Below are 17,752 nucleotides of genomic sequence, written 5' to 3'. Positions count from 1 at the left end.
AGTGGACCGGCTGGGCTTTTGGGACCTAGGTAGCAAGTTCTGTCTGGGCACACCTGGGTTGAATAAGGCAAACAAACAGACCAAAAAAAAAAAAAAAAAAGATAGAAATGCACATTTTCGAGGTAGACAAGCCCAGCAAGGGTGCCCAGCCACCACCACACTCTCCTCAACCCAACCTCACACAGCATGTGCAAAGCCCATCGCCCCAACTCAACCTGGGAACCTCAACGCTTTGGGTACATGGTGTCAAGCGACTCTGCCCCACCGCCCTTGACCTGTTGCTAAGACACAGAGCTGTCTGATGTTCACACAACAAGCGGGGAGGGGAAACCCGTGGACAAGAGGGGAAAAAAAGGAAGAAAAGAAAGGTAGACCTGGCTACCCCTAGAAAAGTGAAAGAAAGTGAAAGTCACACTGTCATCTCGGACTCTGCACAACCCCGTGGACTGTAGCCCCGCCAGGCTCCTCTGTCCAAGGGATTCTGCAGGCAAGAATACTGGAGTAGGTTGCCACGCCCTCCTCCAGGGGATCTTCCCGACCCAGGGATCGAACCTGGGTCTCCTGCACTGGCAGGCAGATTCTTTACCAACTGAGCCACCAGGGAAGCCCCACACCTTAAAAAAAAAAAAAAAATTCTCTTAAAACTGCCTGCCTGGAGGAGGCGTCCCTCAGCCCCTCCCCCGCCCCCACCCCCCACCCCCATCCTGGTTCTCATCTCAAGCCACACCCAACTCACTTCCACCACCCGCAAGCACTCCCCTCCTACCCCGGTCTTCCTGGCACTGGGCCCCGCAGCATGCAGAGGTGGTGGTGGGGGGCGCGGAGGTAATGCCCTTCAAAGTCCGGAGCTGATAGGGTCAAGAGTGGACAGCTTTCTTTTTTTTTAAATCTATAATATTTACAATATTGCACTTTCCTGCACGTCATTGCATGTCCCTAGCGTGGATGCTTCATCAGTTATTATTATTATACCTTAAACCACCGTGCCCCTCTGTCCAGATTGCAAGTCCTTTCCGCATCTGAATTCTGCAGAACAGCCAGTGTCCATTCGAGGGGGAAAGTTATCAAGTCGCCTGTTGTGCGGCCCAAGGAATCCTGAATCTGGTGCGCCGGGGCCAAACGCGGGCAGGACGACAGGGGGCGCTCAGGCCGCCGGCCCTCCCCGGGTCGGTCCCAACGTGACACCCTGAGGTCCCCGGTGACCAGCATCACCTTGGCCAGGCCGTGTCAAATGCGCTTCGTTATTGCTACCTTCCAGGCGAAGGGTAGGGGGACGGTGGGTGCGCGGGCCGGCCCAGGAGGGAGTCCCTGCTTCCGGATGCCCGAGTCCACACTGAAATCCACACTGGGGTTGGTGGGGGGCGGGAGGGGGCGCGTCCCGTAGCTCCTCGGATGAAACTTTTCCGTCCATGGCAGTGAATAAAACCGCGCGCATCCAAGCGTTGGCATCTTCAGAGGAGACCAGCCCCAGACCTTTTTTTTTTTTTTTCCTGTTTCCTAGACTGAGATCTTGGAAAGGCGTGTGGCGCAGGCCGCATGCACAGGGTGGGAACTGGCAGCCGCAGGAGAGGTCGCAGGGCAGCTCCAAGTGGCCGAGGGTCGTCCCAGGACGCACGGACCGCCCGAAGAGGGGGCCGAGTTGGGGTGGTCCAACCGTCCCCTGCTCGCTCTTCCCGCCCCCGCGACGGTCTCCGCGAGGTCCTGGAGGTGCCGTGCGCTCCCCGATGTCCCCTCCCGAGGCCTGCAGGGGGTGGAGAGGGATCTCCCAGGGCGGCCCCGGCGCGGGGAGTTCGCTGCTCCCTGGCTCCGAGGTGTCCGTGCGGCCCGGCGAGGCGGAGAGTGGGGGGCGGTGCGGGGAGCGGAGGGGTAGAGTGCAGGACGCCGCGGACGGACGGACTGACGGACGGAGGGATGCACGGGGTGGCGGGGCCCGGGGCGCGCGCGGGGCGGCGGGCCGGCGGGTCAGAGCCCCAGGGCCTCCGCGTGCTTGCGCGCCTTCAGCCTTAGGTCGGCGATACTGGAGTTTTTGCTGTTGCTCTTCGCCGCGGCGGCCACGACGGCGGCGGCCGAGGCCGACTCGGCCAGGGAGGCGATGGGCAGCCCGAAGGGCGGCGGCGGGAACATCAGGTAGGGCGCGTGTGCCGCCAGGTGCGGGTGGAGGTGCGGGTGCGCGTGCGCCACGCCTTCCAGCTGTAGCTGTGCCTGAACCTGGGGTGGGAGAGCCGCACAGTCAGGACTAGTGGGGGGAGCGCTCTCCTGCACCGAGGACCCCCCCAAACCAGGGGACCACCTCCCACGGTCCTCCGGACACCCGGTGTGTCCGGATGGGAGTCACTGCGTGTTCTGGGCGGGGAGGGGCGCTTTCCTGCCCCGAGGACCCCTCCCCAGACCAGGGCACCACCCTTAACCAAGGGACCACCCACCAGGGGACCACCACCCAACTGTCCTGTGGACACACGGTGTCTGGATGAAGGTCATTGCCTGTTGTAAGGGGTGCTTTCCTGCCTCGAGGACACCCCCCAGACAAGGGGACCACCACCCAACTGTCCTGTGGACACCCTGTGTCGGGATGGAGGTCATTGCCTGTTCTAAGGGGTGCTTTCCTGACCCGAGGAAACCCCCCCAGACCAAAGAACCACCACCCCACCAGGGGATCACCCCCCCCACCACCACCAGCAGACCACGACCCACTGTCCTCTGGACACCCACTGTCCAGATGGGGGTCGTTGCCTGTCCTGCCAGGAGGACCACCCCCCCAGACTAGGGGACCATCCCCCCCCACCAGGGGACCACCACCCACTGTTCTCTGGACACCTGATGTCTGGATGGGAGTCACTGGCTGTTTGGGGGAGGGGGGCTTTCCCACCCCCAAGGAGCTGGGGGATCTGCACAGATCCCCGGGCCCACCTCAGCATCCGGGTGTCTACACCTGGTACCCCCTCCTCTCCCCACCCTCAGCTGATGGTCTGACACGCCCCTGGACTCAGGGTCCTGCCTATAGCTCAGGCCTCCACCACTCCCACCACCCCGCTCCGCGGCCCACACACATACACAGCCCCCTTCCCATGGGCCAGAGTCTGGGAATCTTCCAAAAGACCGTTTACCGTCTGAGCCACAGCATTTTGTAAAAAATGCAGAGCAAAGTTCCAACTTATATGGGCTTCCCTGGTGGCTCAGATGGTAAAGAATCTGCCTGTAGTGCAGAAGACCAGGGTTCGATCCCTGGGTCAGGAGGAGGAAGTGACCACCCACTTCCAAAAAGAGCACAGCCAAGTGTTCGAGCTCCCAGTGGTCTCATTTCAGAGGGCCCAACGCTGACGCCACGCCTGGGCAGCGGGCCCTGTAATAGCCGTTACAGGCCTGGGCAGGGATGCTGGGGGGCGAGGGGCCCCGCCCTGGAGGTTGGGGGCGGGGTCCGAGGGAGCAGGGTGCCGACCCTTCCCCGGCCCACAGCCCCGGACTCCCTCCCTGCCTTCAGCCCCACGGGAGTTCCCAGCCGAAACCACAGTGTCACCCCTAAACGATCCTCCATGGCGAGACGGCCCCCCACGCTGTCACGCCTAGACAGCCCTGCAGGCCAGGTCAGACCCTCAGACCTCGCGGCCCTCAGCACCCACAGGCGCAGAGACAACCCCCAGCGTGCACGCTCCCGCCCCCCATGCTGGGCCGCCGCCGCGCCATGCCGGACCCCCCTGGGCCCCTCCCCCCACCCCCCACAGCGTGCAGGCCCCCACCCCCACGCTGGGCCCCCATCCCCCTGACGCCCGCCCACCAGCGTGCACGCTCCCCCCCAACGCTGGGGCTCCCACCCCCACGCTGGGTCCCCCCACGCCCGTCCACCAGCGTGCATGCCCCCGCCCCCACGCTGGGCCCCGCCCCCTCCCGCAGCAGCAGGGGCGCCCCCTCTAGCCCAGCTCCCCCCGCAGGTCCCGCCACGCTGCTCCCGCCGCCCACCAGAGGCTGCTCCAGACCAGGGGCGGTGGGGCGGCCCCTGGAACACCTGGACTCCGAGGGCCTCTGTCCCCACCTGCCCCCCTCCTTGCACAGGACTGCCTGCCCTGCTGGCAGCTGGGCTCGACTCCCCCCTCCGCGCACCCCCAACTCTTGAGGTGCAAGGGCCAGGATCACTCCCCCCTCCGCGCCACTGAGATGCAGAGAGGCCAGGCTGGCTGCAGAAAAATGTCCTCACGCACGAATGGGAGACACACCACCTCCGTCCCCGATCAGGCACCGAGCGAGTGGGCGCTTCCTGGGTGGGGAGCATTTTTTATTTTCCCCTCTGACTTTCGTAAAAAAAAAAAAAAAAAGTGTGTCTTTCTGTTCTAGTCGTCCCTCAAACAGAACTCTCCAGAGTTTTTTTTATAGCGTGATGTTAATAAGCACCAACGGGTTAAAAGGGCTTCCCTGGTGACTCAGTGGTAAAGAATTCGCCTGCAATGCAGGAGACCCGGGTTCGATTCCTGGCGGGGGAAGATCCCCTGGAAGAGGGCATGGCAACAACCCACTCCAGTGTTCTTGCCTGGGAAAAATCCCACGGACAGCGGACCTGGCGTGCTGCAGTCCATGGGGTTGCAAAGAGTCGGACAGGATTGTGTCACTATGCACACAGCGCAGCACGATGGGTTTATAAATCTCGCCCTTGTGAAATAGTGGTTCCCCTTTCTTCCCCCCAGGCGGGTTAGAGGAGGCGGCGGCTCCCCTGGGGGGAGAAGTAAAAATACAAAACCGAGCTACCTGTTGGAAAGGCATCCTCAATGCACCCATGTTCACGTAGGGGGCCACCCTGCAGGCGTCCAGGTGGCTGGCGGTGCCCAGGATCACGCCTGCGAGCGAGCACAGGAGAAGTGAACCCTCCGCCCTGTGGCCTCCCGCGCCCCCACCCCCACCCTCACCCTCGGCCCTCCCCCCACCTCACCGTCCCAGCGGCCTCCCCGCCGCCCCCACCCATCCTCGGCCCTCCCCCTCCCCCCCTCCATTCTCGGCCCTCCGCCGCCCCCACCCCCATCCTCGGCCCTCCCCCTTCCCCCGCCCCCACCGCCCGGCACCCACCTTTGTGCATCTGGTTCTCCTGCTTGCGGCATTTGGCTCTCCGGTTCTGGAACCAAACCTGGGGTGGAGCGGACACACGTGCACCCCCATCGTGAGCGCAGGCAAAGCCTGCTTTCCAGACAACGCCAGAGGCTGTGCAAGGCCCTTGGGGTTCCCGGCCCCCCCCACAAAAAAAGCTGTCTGTGGGCCCCCTCAAGGCCTCCCTCCCCTGCCCCTGTCTCCTTAGCCTCAGCGCAACTGGGCACCTGGAGCTGCTGACATGTGTCCTCAGCTAAGTGGGACTAGAGCCTTAGCATCCAGGACTGAAAGCGAGCAGGGGTCCTCTCTGCTGTGCTTAGTCGCTCAGTCCTGTCTGACTCTGTGACCCCATGGACTGTAGCCCGCCAGGCTCCTCTGTCCTTGGGATTCTCCAGGCAAGGATACTGGAGTGGGTTGCCATGCCCTCCTCCAGGGGATCTTCCCCACCCAGGCATCGAACTCAGGTCTCCTGCATTGGCAGGCGGATTCTTTACCATCTGAGCCACCAGGGAAGCCCAAGAAGGTCCTTGGGTGGCCGTGGAGAACGTTACAGCGTTTTGTGCCGGCAGCCCCCACTCCAGCCCATCAGGCCACTGGTCCAACTTCACCTTCCACCTCCTGACCAGCCTCCTCTCTAATCAAGCTCTGGGGTCCAGGAACCTCCAAGTCCTCCAAGGCATCCGCCCCACCTCCTTGGAAGCCTGGAGGGTCCCAGCTACACATCCCAGAGTCATGACCATTCTTGATTCCCAAAGACTGGTGCACACACCACCACCCCCCCCCCAGCCCCCACACACACAAAATGCAGACCCTGGATTTCAGGTACAGGAAATGTAACTGGAGTGGCTCAGAGTCTCCTGAAAGGGTGTTGAGACCCAAGCAAACGAGTATCAGAGGCCTGACGACAAGATTGGGGTGTAAAGCCCCACCCCCCCCAATGCCCCATCCAGTCCTCCCCACACTCACTGCCCCCTTCCTCCAAACAGGCCCATGCAGATGGAATCCAGGGCTTCCCCTCCATCTGGGTTCCTCAGCACTTGATTTTTTCCTTCCTGACTTTCTCCAGAACTCCCCCTCCAGCCTCTCTCACCCTGTCCCCTCTGTGGTGCTCCAGGATAACTCGGACCACGCCCCACCTCTCAGGGGAAGTCGGGGACCCTGTGATGCTCCAAGCTCAGGGCCCGGGGCCGCTCCCGTCTCCCAGCCTGCCCAGGAAACCTCAACTCCCACAGCCTGGACTCTAGGACACCTGAACTTTCCCTCGCAGCCTCTTTTAAGGGCCCGTTTTCCATCCAAGGCTGACCTCTAGGACCCGCCTGTCCTAACAGAACTGACTTCTCCCCCACCAAGCGTAGGAAAGCTCACCCCACCACGCTGCAAGGAGCCTGGCAAATTTGAATGCCCCGTTGCTCCAAAAAGAATTTTCCAAAACCGTGCCTCTTCTCAAGATGTGTGGAGATTCACAAATCCTGATTGCATTTCCAAAGCCTGCACTCCGATTCCTTCCCTACCCATGATCCGCCCCAAATCGCCGCTGCCTTGCACTCAGCTGGGGACTGGGACCGCTCTCGGTTTCCGACCCTTCCTGGACACCGCCTTCTCCTTGGGGTCCGGTACCCGGCCATCCTCAGCAAAGGATGTGAAAATTTGGAGCCAGATGCGAAAATTCTGCACCACCACCACCCCCCCACCACCACCAAGGGCATTTTTTCCTCGAAAACAGAATCCTATTTAAATCTAAGAAAGAAAACTCACTTTCCCTTCAGCACGGGGGAAGAAGAAAAAAAATAAGATTACGGAGAATAAAAGTGATGAATTAGCCGCTGCGTTCGGCGATAATAAATCAGTCTTGGGGTGATTCACGATCAATTCCAATTAGTCCTGAATATGCTAAGTAAAGCACGCGACACTGCTTTAGACAGTTATTTCTTCATTAAGGATCACTCGCTGATTTCTCTCACAAATGCTGTAATCTGATTTCCTTTTGATTTCCATTACAGACAGTGAATAATGACATTTAATTTAGCTCTGCGCCATAAACCCAAAGATATTTGTCGTAATTAAATTACCGCCCGCGCCTCACCGTGGTCTCATAACTTTCGATTATAACCCTGACAGCTGGGTGATATGAGTTTTCCAGTACAGCACTAAAAATAAAAGGTTAATAAGGACCAGCTTCCAAAGGGTCTTCAATTTATTTACAGCAAATTTCCACTCTAAATTGAAACACTATCCTCTAACAACACAGGACAGCCTGTACCGAAAAGGATTACCCAACAGTTCAGACTCAGGATTAAAATATAGCGCATTTTCGTCTCTTCCTTTTTGAGTTCACCTTCCCCCGCCCCCCTTTCCTGGCTTCGGCACAGCAGGGTCCGAGTTTTAACTAATTGGTTTTTATGACCACTTTCTGCCTTCTCTTTATTACAAGATGCTTCTCCCCGTGGCCAATCGGAAATTATTTCATTTCTTATATCCCCATGTTTATTTTTATTATTATTTACAATCGTTACATTTTAATCCAACTCTGGATCAATAGGCCTGTGCCTCACTTTTTTCATTTTCCCACCTCCGATCCGCCCCCTGAACCTTTTTTTTTTTTTTTTCAGGGCTTTTCTCAAGATCTGTAGCCACCCAAGAAGCAATTTTCTGCCAACTCGGTCTCTCCTGCGAAGGTGCTATTCAGTAATAGACTACTGAAAGAAATAGTGTGGAATTAAATTACAAGTAATTTATTTTTATAGAAACAGTACATCAAGGCCTGGGAGATATTACAGATCCCGGGCAGAAAGGCTGTGAAATGACATAAAAGTTGATGTCCCCTTCAGCAAAAGTTTAATCTTTTCATTAATTTATATAGGGCAGCCCCATCCATCTTGACGGAGAAAGGTGGCCAGGAGTCCCCCCCCTCTCCGCCTCGCGCCCCTCCTCGCCTCGGCCACAGACGCCGGGACAAATGGGCTCGGGGACGAGGTCCCCAGAGCCAGCCGGCCCGCGGTCCCAGGGACGCGGACTGCACCACCGCGTCAGGCCACGGAGAGTCCTGGACAGGCTGGGGGACTGCGGCATCCCCGCCTAAGAAACCCCAGTTACCGCGGCGGCAGGGAGGAAACGGGAAGGACACAGAATGCAAACACCTTCCCCCTCGCTCCCCAAATGAAAGCTTTTGTAAAACACTGTCTCTAAAACCCGTTCCGTGTTTTCGTTTCCTGCGTACAATCTTAGCCCAGTCGTGTTTAAAGACGTTGATCCTACAGCTACAAGAAAGCCGTTCTTTCAAAGCCCCGGCTGCACGCGGTCCCCTCCCCCCGTTGGCCGCATTAATTCCATTTATTTAAATAACCAGTCCCCGGAGCCCAGGGACCGTGACCCTCTTTTCCTTCTCTCGGGCTCTGCTGTCCTGCCCGGAACCGTCAACGCCGACGGAAAAGCCCAGCAGGACTGGCAGGGCCGGCCGTCGGCAGCGCCTGCAGAGGGGGGGCCCGTCAGGAAGGGGGTCTCCACCACCCTCCCCCATCAATAAAGTCGTCCGCTTCACTTCCACGTTTACAACAACCCGAGATTAAAAAAAAAAAAAAAAGACAACAAAACTACCCGGGAGCGCCCCCTCCCCCGCGCACGTGCGGGCGCACCCCACCCCCCAGCAGCCGGTGGCTCGCCAGATGGGGACATCACCAATTCCATGCGCCCGCGTCGCCGCCCCTGCGCGCCCCCTCCCCGGTCCCCGCCCGGCGCCCCGGCTAATCCGGCCCCGCGCGGGCAGGAGCCTCAGTCACCGAGATGCGGAGGGCGAGCCTGCCAGGTAGGGCGCGCGCGAGACCCCGGGGATGCCCCCGGACGCCCAGCTCCAGCCCCCGCCCCCAGTCACCCACCCTGTGCGCTCGACGAGAAGGGCGAGCGTGCCAGGCAAGGCTCGAGCTAGGCCCCGGGGAAGCCTCCGAACGCCCACCCCAGCCCCGGGGTTCCGCGCGCTCCTGGAAAGCGCCCCCAAGGCCGAGGGGGCGCGCTCCGGGGGCCGCGAGCCTCACCTGCACGCGCGCCTCGGAGAGCCCGAGGCGTTGGCTGAGCTCCTCGCGCATGAAGGCGTCGGGGTAGTGCGTCTCGTCGAAGAGCCGCTCCAGCTCGTTGAGCTGCTCCAGCGTGAAGTTGGTGCGGCTGCGCCGCTGCTTCAGCTTGGTCTGCCCGTCCTCGTCCTCCGACTTCACGTCGTCGCGCTTGTCCTTACAGTCGTAGATACCTATGGGCGGCCGAGGGCACAGCGCTGAGGTCCCCCCCACGCGCCCCTGCCCGAGCTCCCCAGGCCCCCCCGGGGGCCGCGCAAAGCCCCTCCGCCGGCCTCCGCCTCCCCGGGGCCGGCCCGCCGGACCTGAGTGCTGGGAACACCGGCCCCGCGCGCGGCGAACAGGCCGCGCGCCGGGAAGCTTTGGCTAGACGTGGCCGAACACTGGGTGCGCCCACGGGGCGCGGGGCCTCGGCGGACAACGCGCCCCGACGCACAGCTGCGTGGAGCCGATAAAGCAAACTCGCAGGCAAGACGCGCTCTTTTGTAACGACTCCGAATCCCAGCCCGGCTGGTGTATCTTGGCCTAATCTCCGAACAGTTCCCTCAATTATCCACTTGGCCTCTGTTGACATATTGACAGAACCTAACACACACCCTTTCCTCTCTCTCTCTTTTTTTTTTTGGAAAGGGAACGGGGTGTTAAATATTATTAAGTCAAACACGCATAGGCAGAGTCACCCAAGTACGGGGTCCCTGGTGGGAGCTCCTGCGAAGAGCTCAGGGAGAGCGCAGGCCTGGCTAAGGGTCCAGGCCAGGGAGAACCCCTGTCCCCCCACCAACCTCAGCAGGACAGGGGCAGCTCCAGCCAGGCCAGAGCTTCCTCCAGGTCACAACAGAGCTGGGCAATCGGCGGACCTCATCTCCCTCTGATCAACAAAGCAAAGAAGAAAAGAAAACAGTCGCTCAGTCCTGTCTGACTTTGCGAGCCGCCAGGCTCCTCCGTCCGTGGGATTCTCCAGGCAAGAATACTGGAGTGGGTTGCCATGCCTTCCTCCAGGGGATCCTCTCCACCCAGGGATCAAATCCGGGTCTCTGGCATTGCAGGTGGATTCTTTACTGTCTGAGCCACCAGGGAAGCCCCCCCAAGAAGGCAAAGCCATATCTTAAGGCACACAGGAAGGCGTCTAGCGGTTCCCCCAAGAACACAGGTTCCTGACTTCCTGTTTTGCCCCTCCGACTCTTGGACACATTCTCAGGCTCCAACAGGACGCCAGGAGTGCAAACTCTCTTCGGTCCAAAAATTACAGGAGCATCTGTATTTGCTGGGGGAGGGGGCAGTAAGGTCAGGATCAACCAGATTCAAACCCAGACGCCTCTCCTTTCCACCTCCAGGAAATGCAGGCCCACACCAAACTCAGGACTGAAAATAAAAGTTGGCTCCCCAGTCGTGGAGTTGGTGGAAGCCAACAGACCCAATGCTGAAAGACTGAAGGCGGGAGGAGAAGGGGACGACAGAGGATGGGATGCTTGGATGGCATCACCGACTCCATGGACATGAGTTTGGGCAAACTCCAAACTCGGGGAGATGGTGATGGACAGGAAGGCCTGGCATGCTGCAGTCCATGAGATTGCAAAGAGTGAACAACATTTCAGCAGCCCTTGTGTTTTTTTTCTCGGATCATAGGGGCTATGGGGGTGCAGGCAGAAAGGTCTCCCAACGCCCTCATTAGATGTCCCCTCTGGGTCAAGGAGAAGACAGTGGCTTTCCGTAAACTCTCTCCAAAGAGTCTGGGCTTCCACAACTTCTGAAAAGAGTCCAGAAGCACTGCAGAAGCCCTCAGCCGTGAGCCCGAAGACTTGCAAAGGGGGAAAGACTCAAATTCTCCGTGGGGCCAGGGGAAAATCAGTGAAACCAGCCTGTCCCCCAGCGGGGGTTCCTAAGATGCTCTCTAGCACTGGAGTCCTGAAACATCTCTCCTCAAGGCTCCTGGGTACTGGGCACCCAGTGCCCTCTCACCTCCTGAGACAAATGCCTTTCCAAGGATTGCCTACTTCTCCACCACAGGGAAAAATATCCTTTCCCAGAGGTAGCCCCGCCTTGACTCGACCTGCAGGTGTCTTAAGCCTGAACCCCAGGGACTTGACCCCAGAATGAGAAGCTGGCCTTGAAAGTTCTGCAGAACCCAGGGCAGGCTCTGCAGAAACCACAGGCTCAGCGGTTCCACACGATCCGGGCGCTCAACACCTCCGTGTCTCTCCACACCCCAGGCGTCTCCTACCCCTCCATTCTGCCAATTCAGCCAGGGGGGCTCGGCCCTTCTCGGGGGGCGGTCTGCAGAGCCAGACAAGAAAGGGGCAACTGCGATTTTTCTTGCTTCTACTTTTTACAGCCCTGTCTTTCTCTTCCTGTCTATTTAAAATAGAAAATAAAAAGGCCTCGATTGTGCTCTGCCCTCTTTCCAGGTGCCGAATGCCAGGGTTTTTCTGTCCTGACTGTCCAGGGGTGAGCCGAGGCAGGCAGAGGGGGAACTCAGCCTTTAAGGAGGATGGGGGAAGCCGTGAAGGGGTCCGGGAGGTCAGTCACCAGGCGCTGTAAATTAAAAGTAGGCCCTGACCAGGACTCTGGCCGGCAGACAACCGCGTCTCCATCAAAGCACACCGTCTTTGTAGGAATTATAGGGCCAGGTGCGTGAGGCCTCGCCAAGGGGTTAGCCCCAGAGGTAAGACGATCCCAACTCAGGCTGCGCGGACTCTCACGGGGTCGGGGGCTTATCCGGACTAAGCCTCCGCCAGCCTTCTGCCTCCGCTAAGGTCAAGGTTTCCAAAGGCAGTCTGGGCCAGCCTTGAAGCCCCGCGTCCGGGGACTTCCCCAGCGAAGTGTGGGATCGACGGGCTTCCAGGGGTCGCCAATGCCGACCCCTCTCAACACTGCAAGAGGAAGACACGGGGACCCACGCCCCATATGGCAAGCTTCTGTTTCTCCTCGCTTTGTCATGAGAAATATAGACCTTCGGACGCTTTCAAACGCTCCCCGCTGAGAAACCAGCCAGTTTTATTCCTCTGATTTATAGCTGCCGGCTGCCCTGTTTGCATGGAAATCGGCCCCCGGTGGGGACCATCTCGACCCCGCTGAGAAAACCCTTGTAAACAAGCCTCCCCTCCTGGCCGCCTCTGCAGTCAAGGACAGCGCCGAAACGCCTCGGAGATATCAGGAAAAGCCGCAGGATGGGGGTCCTGCAGGAGGGCCCGCTGGCGCCCTGACGGCCGGGGTCTGGGCCGCCGCGCGCGCGCGCGAGAGAGGTTCCCGAGCCTCCCCGGGCCCTTCTGCCCCGCACAGACCCTGACCACCTGCGGGCACAGGGCTGGTTTTAATTTCACGGGCCCCGCGGCAGCCAACATCAAGGCAAAGTTCTGCCTACGAGGGCCCGGGGCTGAGAGGCGAAGGAAGGGGCCGACGCCTGCCTGCCGGCGCGGTCCCCCACGCGGCCCATTTCTAGCGGGGGAAGCGGGCAGGCGACTGGCGCCTGGAGAGAGCACCGGGGCCCGTCCCGGGACACACAGACACCCCAGCGGGCACACGGGCGCGCGGCCGCCAGCCTTACCCTCGACCGGCCTTGGTAAGCCCAAACACCCGGCTCGCTCTCCATCCGGGGAAAGGGCCCGCTGGCACCCAATACCAAAGCCCCCAGGGGACGCGGTGCGCGCGGACCCCGGGCCGCTGCCCGCCCTCGGATCCAGGGCCTCCATCCGCCCCTGCCTCCTCGGTTCTCCGGCCGGTTTCTTTCTTATGAAAAGCCTGGCGACGGGTGGCGGCCGGGGCCCTTCTGCGTCCGAGCCGTGGCTGTCACGTTCAGCTTTTTGGGGGCGAAACGAAGAGCCCCTTGCGGCGCCCCCTCCCCGGGGCCTCCGCGCAGCGCAGAGCGAGACGCCGGACGGCCGGGCTCGGTGGCCACGGGAAGCTCCGGGCCCCTCCCGGAGCCTGCGTCCGGCCCGGCTTACCTTCCGCCGCCCTCCCCGAACCGAACTCCTTCAGTTTGTCCTTCTCGGTGTCCACGTGGTCCTTAAAGAGATGCACCGGGCAGTGGCCGCCGGCCTCCGTTATGTCGTGGAGGTTGGACTCCGAGACCCCCAGCTCCCGCGAGCGCGCCAGTCCGCTCTCCAAAACTTCCCTGTACGTGATGGACTCTTTCTTGCCGCCGCCGCCGCCGCCGCTGCCGCCGCCGCTGCCGTCTTTGCTTTTCTGGTCAAAAGATTTGGATACAAAAGCCGTGAGTTCTTCCATGGCTGCCTGGGGGTGTGGGGGTGGGAACGGGGGGGGGCCGCGGGGGTCCGCGGGGCTGGCGAGGAGCCGGGCTGTGGTCCGCACGCCTCCCGCGCGCGGAGAGGACCGTCCGTGTGAAGGCAGGTCCCTCCTGCTGTTATTTATGCCTTTCAATTTGAGATCTCACTATTTATACGCGGCTACCTCTGCGCCCAACCCCCAACGCTCTCTGTCTGCAGCAATTACACCTCGCGGCTCGGCGGCGGGCGCACGCGGAGGCGCTATCTCTCCCCCACCTCCAGTCCGGCAATTGGTTTTCTTTTGATTTCATCACTGTTTGGCGTCTGTGGCACCTTGGTGTGAAGCGGTAAAGATCACGTTTTTGAAGGGAGAGAGAGAGACCGATATGGAGAGAGAGCGCGCGCGCGCAGGGGCGCAAAGAGTCAGCGCCGCGAACAGGTATCCGTGTTCTCGCAATGGCCGGCGGAAAGGAAACTCGAGGAGGACTTTGGGGATGGTGAAGACGTCCTCGGCGGCCCGGTACCGGGAGGAGCGCCGCAGCCTCGCGCCTCGAATCTGTTCCCCGCGGGATGCGGCGTCCGGGCGTGGCCGCGCCGAGACGCCACCGAGGGGACACCGGGGCGGCGGCGCTGATGCGCCATCCCACGGGGGAGAATGGACTCCCAACTTGGCGATGCGGTTGGGCACGGCGTGGCTGGACCCGCCGGATCTCCCCCCGGAGAGGGTGTGCGCGCGCGCGCGCGCGGCCTGATCGGGGGGACAGTTGGAGAACCCCGAAACAGCGAGGAAGGGCGAACGTGGGCGTCCGAGTCTCCGCGGCGGCGGCAGCGGCTGGGCAGAGCGGCTCGGAGACCTCGGAGGGGCCGGACACGGACCCTGCGGCCCTCGGCTGCCTGGGACGCGCGAGTCCAGACGCGGAGAAGCCGGCGGCTCCCTCGCTGGGAGAACCGGTTCGTACACAGCGGTCCTTGGGGGCGCCGGACCGACGCAGCCTTCTTGTTCAAGCCGTGCTGTCAGCCTGGTGTCTGAGAGATTTATTGGGGGCGGGGGGGAGACATCTATTTTTTTTTTTTTGCTTGTGTCTTGGTTCTCCTGACCAGACCCTACCTCTCTCGGAACGCTATAACGTGCTTTAAAAGGATTCGCTTTTTCTCAACTGCAATCCGAAATGCATTTGCACCCATGGCAGCGACACAAGCTATCCGTTCTCCAAAATGCAAATTCCGTCCGCAAATAAAGTGACTTTTCTGCCCCCTCCCCGCTTAAATTTTTTTTTTTTTTTTTTGCTTTCTGTCATGTCTCCTGGCGGCCCCTTCCACCCGCCCTTCCCCTCCGCCAGGGAGTTGGGACGAGGGGTTACGGGGGTGGAAGGCGGGTTGGGGGAGTGTTACGGGTTTTGGAGGAGTTCCTTTTGCAATTTTTCTGGAGTCAGTTCCTCATCCTGCGAAGCGCCGATGAGCCAGAACCCAGGATCCGGGGCGCCCTGGGCGTCCAGCGTTTCCGTCGGTGGGAACGAAAGTGAAGCCCCAGGGCCAAGGTCGAGTTCGCACGGGGGGTGCCTCGACCTGGGGGGTGGGAGGCCAGGAAGGCGGGAAAGAGGGGGACGGAATGCAGACACAGCAGAGCTTCCTTCTCTCCTTCGTCCCGTTCTTCCGAGGCCCTTCCTCCCCGCCGCCGCCCTCCCTCGCCCCCTCAGTCTCTCCCCCGGGTTTCCGTCCGGTCCTCTGCGCCCTCGGTCCACCCTGCAGGATCGCTGTGCCCGGCGCTCGTGCGCGCGGCCCCGGGTGGGCTCGGCCCCGCGTGCGGCGGACGGAGCTGGGGGGTGGGAAGGACTTGGGGGGAGTCGGGGCGGGAGCGGGGGGCCCGTGGCCTGCTCCCCCGCGGACTTCAAAAGCGAAAAGGCAAAGCGGCGCTCGCAACTTGACAAACAGGGCTTTGTCACCGCCGCCGCACTCATCAAAGCGGAGGCGCGCGCCTATCACACACAAGTACAAATACCCGTCATGTATTAAACATGCAGCCGCCTCGCGGGTCTGCGCTGGGTTGGGGGAGACGCCGAAGGCCGCGGCCGGAGCTGGAGGGGGCGCGCGGGGTCGGGGCGCGGGGCGGCCCCAGGAGCTCCGAGTCCTGGCCGCAGGCGCGTCGCGCGCCCCAGGTCTGCCCCCGCGGTCCCTTGGTCCACTGCGAGCGTCCTCCAGGTTTGCCCGGTCGGGGGCCCGGCCCGCCCACCAGGGAACTCGGTATTTGCTGGAAACAGTGGACTGACAGGCGCGGAAGTGGGGTCAAAGCGGCCGGGGCCCTCCGCTTGAGCCTCTTTCTGGAGGCTTCCGAGGGGAGGGTAGCTCTTCCAGGCCTCAGGTGAGGAGGCTGGTTCCCCAGGGACACCTGGCCTGCAGCCTGCGCCCCTCCTCCCTGACCTTCGCGGCCAACCTGGGGACCCAGCCTCCTCTGGGGGGCACACAGTAGCTGGGTCTTACAAGGCCCGAGTTTCACTTGCAGGGAACAGGGGGTGAGAAGTCCCAGGCCCCCAAACAGGGCCGCCCCCCATCCCTGGAACCTTGAACCCCACCCAAGAGGGAACTTGCTGGGAGTTAGGGTCAGGCGGTTCCCAGGGGTCTCCTCCAGCTGGTGATCCTGGGTATCCAAAAACTCGAGTCCAAGAGAGAGTTAAAGTCACCCCCTTCCCAATTTTGATTTCCATATTTGATTCCCAGTCGACACTTGGTTCCAAAATAACCCGTCCTGGGAGGAAGGAAGCCATCCAACCAGCTGCTTCCGTCAGTCCCAAGGCCGTGCCTGTGATAAGATTTTCATAAAATCAGTTTCGCTTGATGAGCAAACCCTCTCACTTTTCGGGAGTGAGGAGCCAGATGTCCCCTGAACCCCTTCCCCGTCTGTCCCTAGCCAGGGGCACGCGCACACACACACACACACACACACACACATACGTGTACACACACACACACACACACACACCTCCTTAACCTTGTCACCTTTCAACCAGAGTCGGCCAAACCCACCCTCAGAGTTATTTTTCATATTTCAGCCTGGGCAAGGACTTTTTCGAACACATATTTTTGCTAATTCAAGTCGGTGCCCAAGGCCGCAGGGTGGGTATGGTTTATGAAATGTTACATTTACATTTCCGCCGGGGCAAGGTTCGGGGAGCGGAGGGGGGATGGTTTGCCCGGAGCTCAGACCCTCCCGGGTATAAGGGGCTCTTGTTTCCAGTTTCTGCAGACTCTCACCACCCCCCCCCCCCGCACCTTCCCCCAGAGAAGAAGGGGCCCAAAAAGAGAGACCTTTTTAAAAATCTCAACTTGTCTTGGGAGGTTGTGGATGCTTTCATGTGTCCTGTGCATTCTGCCAGCTTTGAAAGAGGCTTCAGAAAAGTTTGTGGATAGAAACGAAAGCATAGCTGCTTTCTTAAAAAAAAAAAAAAAAAAGAAAAGGAAAAGACGCCATGGGTTGGGCTGGGTTGGGGAGCGAGAGACGGGGATCTGGTTTCTGGGAGAAGACGGAAGTTCCAACGTGGATTCCACCAGAAGCTGGGAACACACCCCGGGCTCTCCCGGGTTGTGGATCCAAGGCCCGCTGCTCAGAAACCGCCATGAACACAGAGTGCTAACACAGGTCCCAGGGGTCCGACCCCTGCCCTCGGTCCACCTGGGAAGAGACGCGGACACAGATGAGACTGAACGAAATAGTAACGGCAGGCGTGCCTCGTGCTGCGGAGGAGGGCAGGGTCTCTGACTAGAGGCAGAAGGACCGGGGTCTTTCTGCAGCCTGCAGATGCCCCCAGTTCTGTGTTGGTCCAGGCGTGCCCACAGACCCAGGCCCCTACTTGGTAGATGGGGGAAGTGAACATCCCAAGAAGGGTTCACAGCCAGCCTGCCAGAGGGTCCCCCCCACAGTTGGCAGGAGCTAGTGGTGGCGGTTGGGGGGGGTGGTGCTGGCTGGGAGGGACCCTCCTTGCTCCCAACCTGAACGGTTATATGTGAGCCCTGTCCTTCCAGGTCAGATTTCCTGAATTCTTGAGGACGCCCCCCTACTCCGCCAACGCAGGCTGGGACCACACTGTCATGGTGCAGAGCTGGAACGCTGTACCTCATCACTCACCCCCAGTTACCACAGTTAGCCAGCCCGCCCAGGCGTCCTCTCCGAACCCAGGCTGAGCTAGAAAGCTCAGACACCCTGGTCCCCAGGGGCAGAAACGGCTAGATTCGGCCTCCCGTCCTGAAACCCTTGGAGCAGGGTGGGCAAGGTGCAGGCGGGCGATGGGTGGGGGGGGGGGTGGGACGGGGGGGGTGGTTTCTGCCCCCTCTCTGTTCTCGCATCACCCGAAGCAAAGAAACGACCCCCAGACTTCTTAGCTGCGCTTCCGCACCTTCATCTGAACT

General features: G+C 60.7%; 1 protein-coding gene across 2 annotated transcripts; it reads right to left on the bottom strand.

Moving 5' to 3' along the window:
* Positions 1-1,962: 1,962 nt before the first annotated feature.
* On the bottom strand, positions 1,963-13,760 carry LOC132344459 (short stature homeobox protein). Of its 2 annotated transcripts, XM_059884013.1 has the most exons (5): positions 13,070-13,760; positions 9,096-9,304; positions 5,050-5,107; positions 4,727-4,823; positions 1,963-2,236 (listed from the first exon to the last, which is right to left on the bottom strand). In XM_059884013.1, the coding sequence occupies exons 1-5, from the start codon at positions 13,350-13,352 to the stop codon at positions 1,963-1,965; spliced, it is 921 nt and encodes a 306-aa protein (XP_059739996.1). In that variant the 5' UTR covers positions 13,353-13,760. The 2 variants fall into 2 exon arrangements, with proteins under 2 accessions (XP_059739996.1, XP_059739995.1); XM_059884012.1 differs by lacking the exon at positions 1,963-2,236 and having other exon boundaries at positions 4,298-4,823.
* Positions 13,761-17,752: the final 3,992 nt, after the last annotated feature.

Source organism: Bos taurus, chromosome Y (assembly GCF_002263795.3).
Source record: "Bos taurus isolate L1 Dominette 01449 registration number 42190680 breed Hereford chromosome Y, ARS-UCD2.0, whole genome shotgun sequence".
Classification (NCBI taxonomy): Eukaryota; Metazoa; Chordata; class Mammalia; order Artiodactyla; family Bovidae; genus Bos; species Bos taurus.
The sequence above is the reverse complement of the archived record's forward strand: the minus strand, read 5'-3'. Positions and strand labels throughout refer to the sequence as shown.

Excerpts from the sequence above, each read along its gene's own strand:
- LOC132344459 (XM_059884012.1), bottom strand. The coding sequence starts at position 13,352 with ATGGAAGAACTCACGGCTTTTGTATCCAAATCTTTTGACCAGAAAAGC. Across the intron at positions 9,305-13,069 it reads TTCGGGGAGGGCGGCGGAAG|GTATCTACGACTGTAAGGAC; the intron begins GTAAGCCGGGCC and ends GGCCGCCCATAG. Across the intron at positions 4,824-5,049 it reads GGAGAACCAGATGCACAAAG|GCGTGATCCTGGGCACCGCC; the intron begins GTGGGTGCCGGG and ends GCTCGCTCGCAG.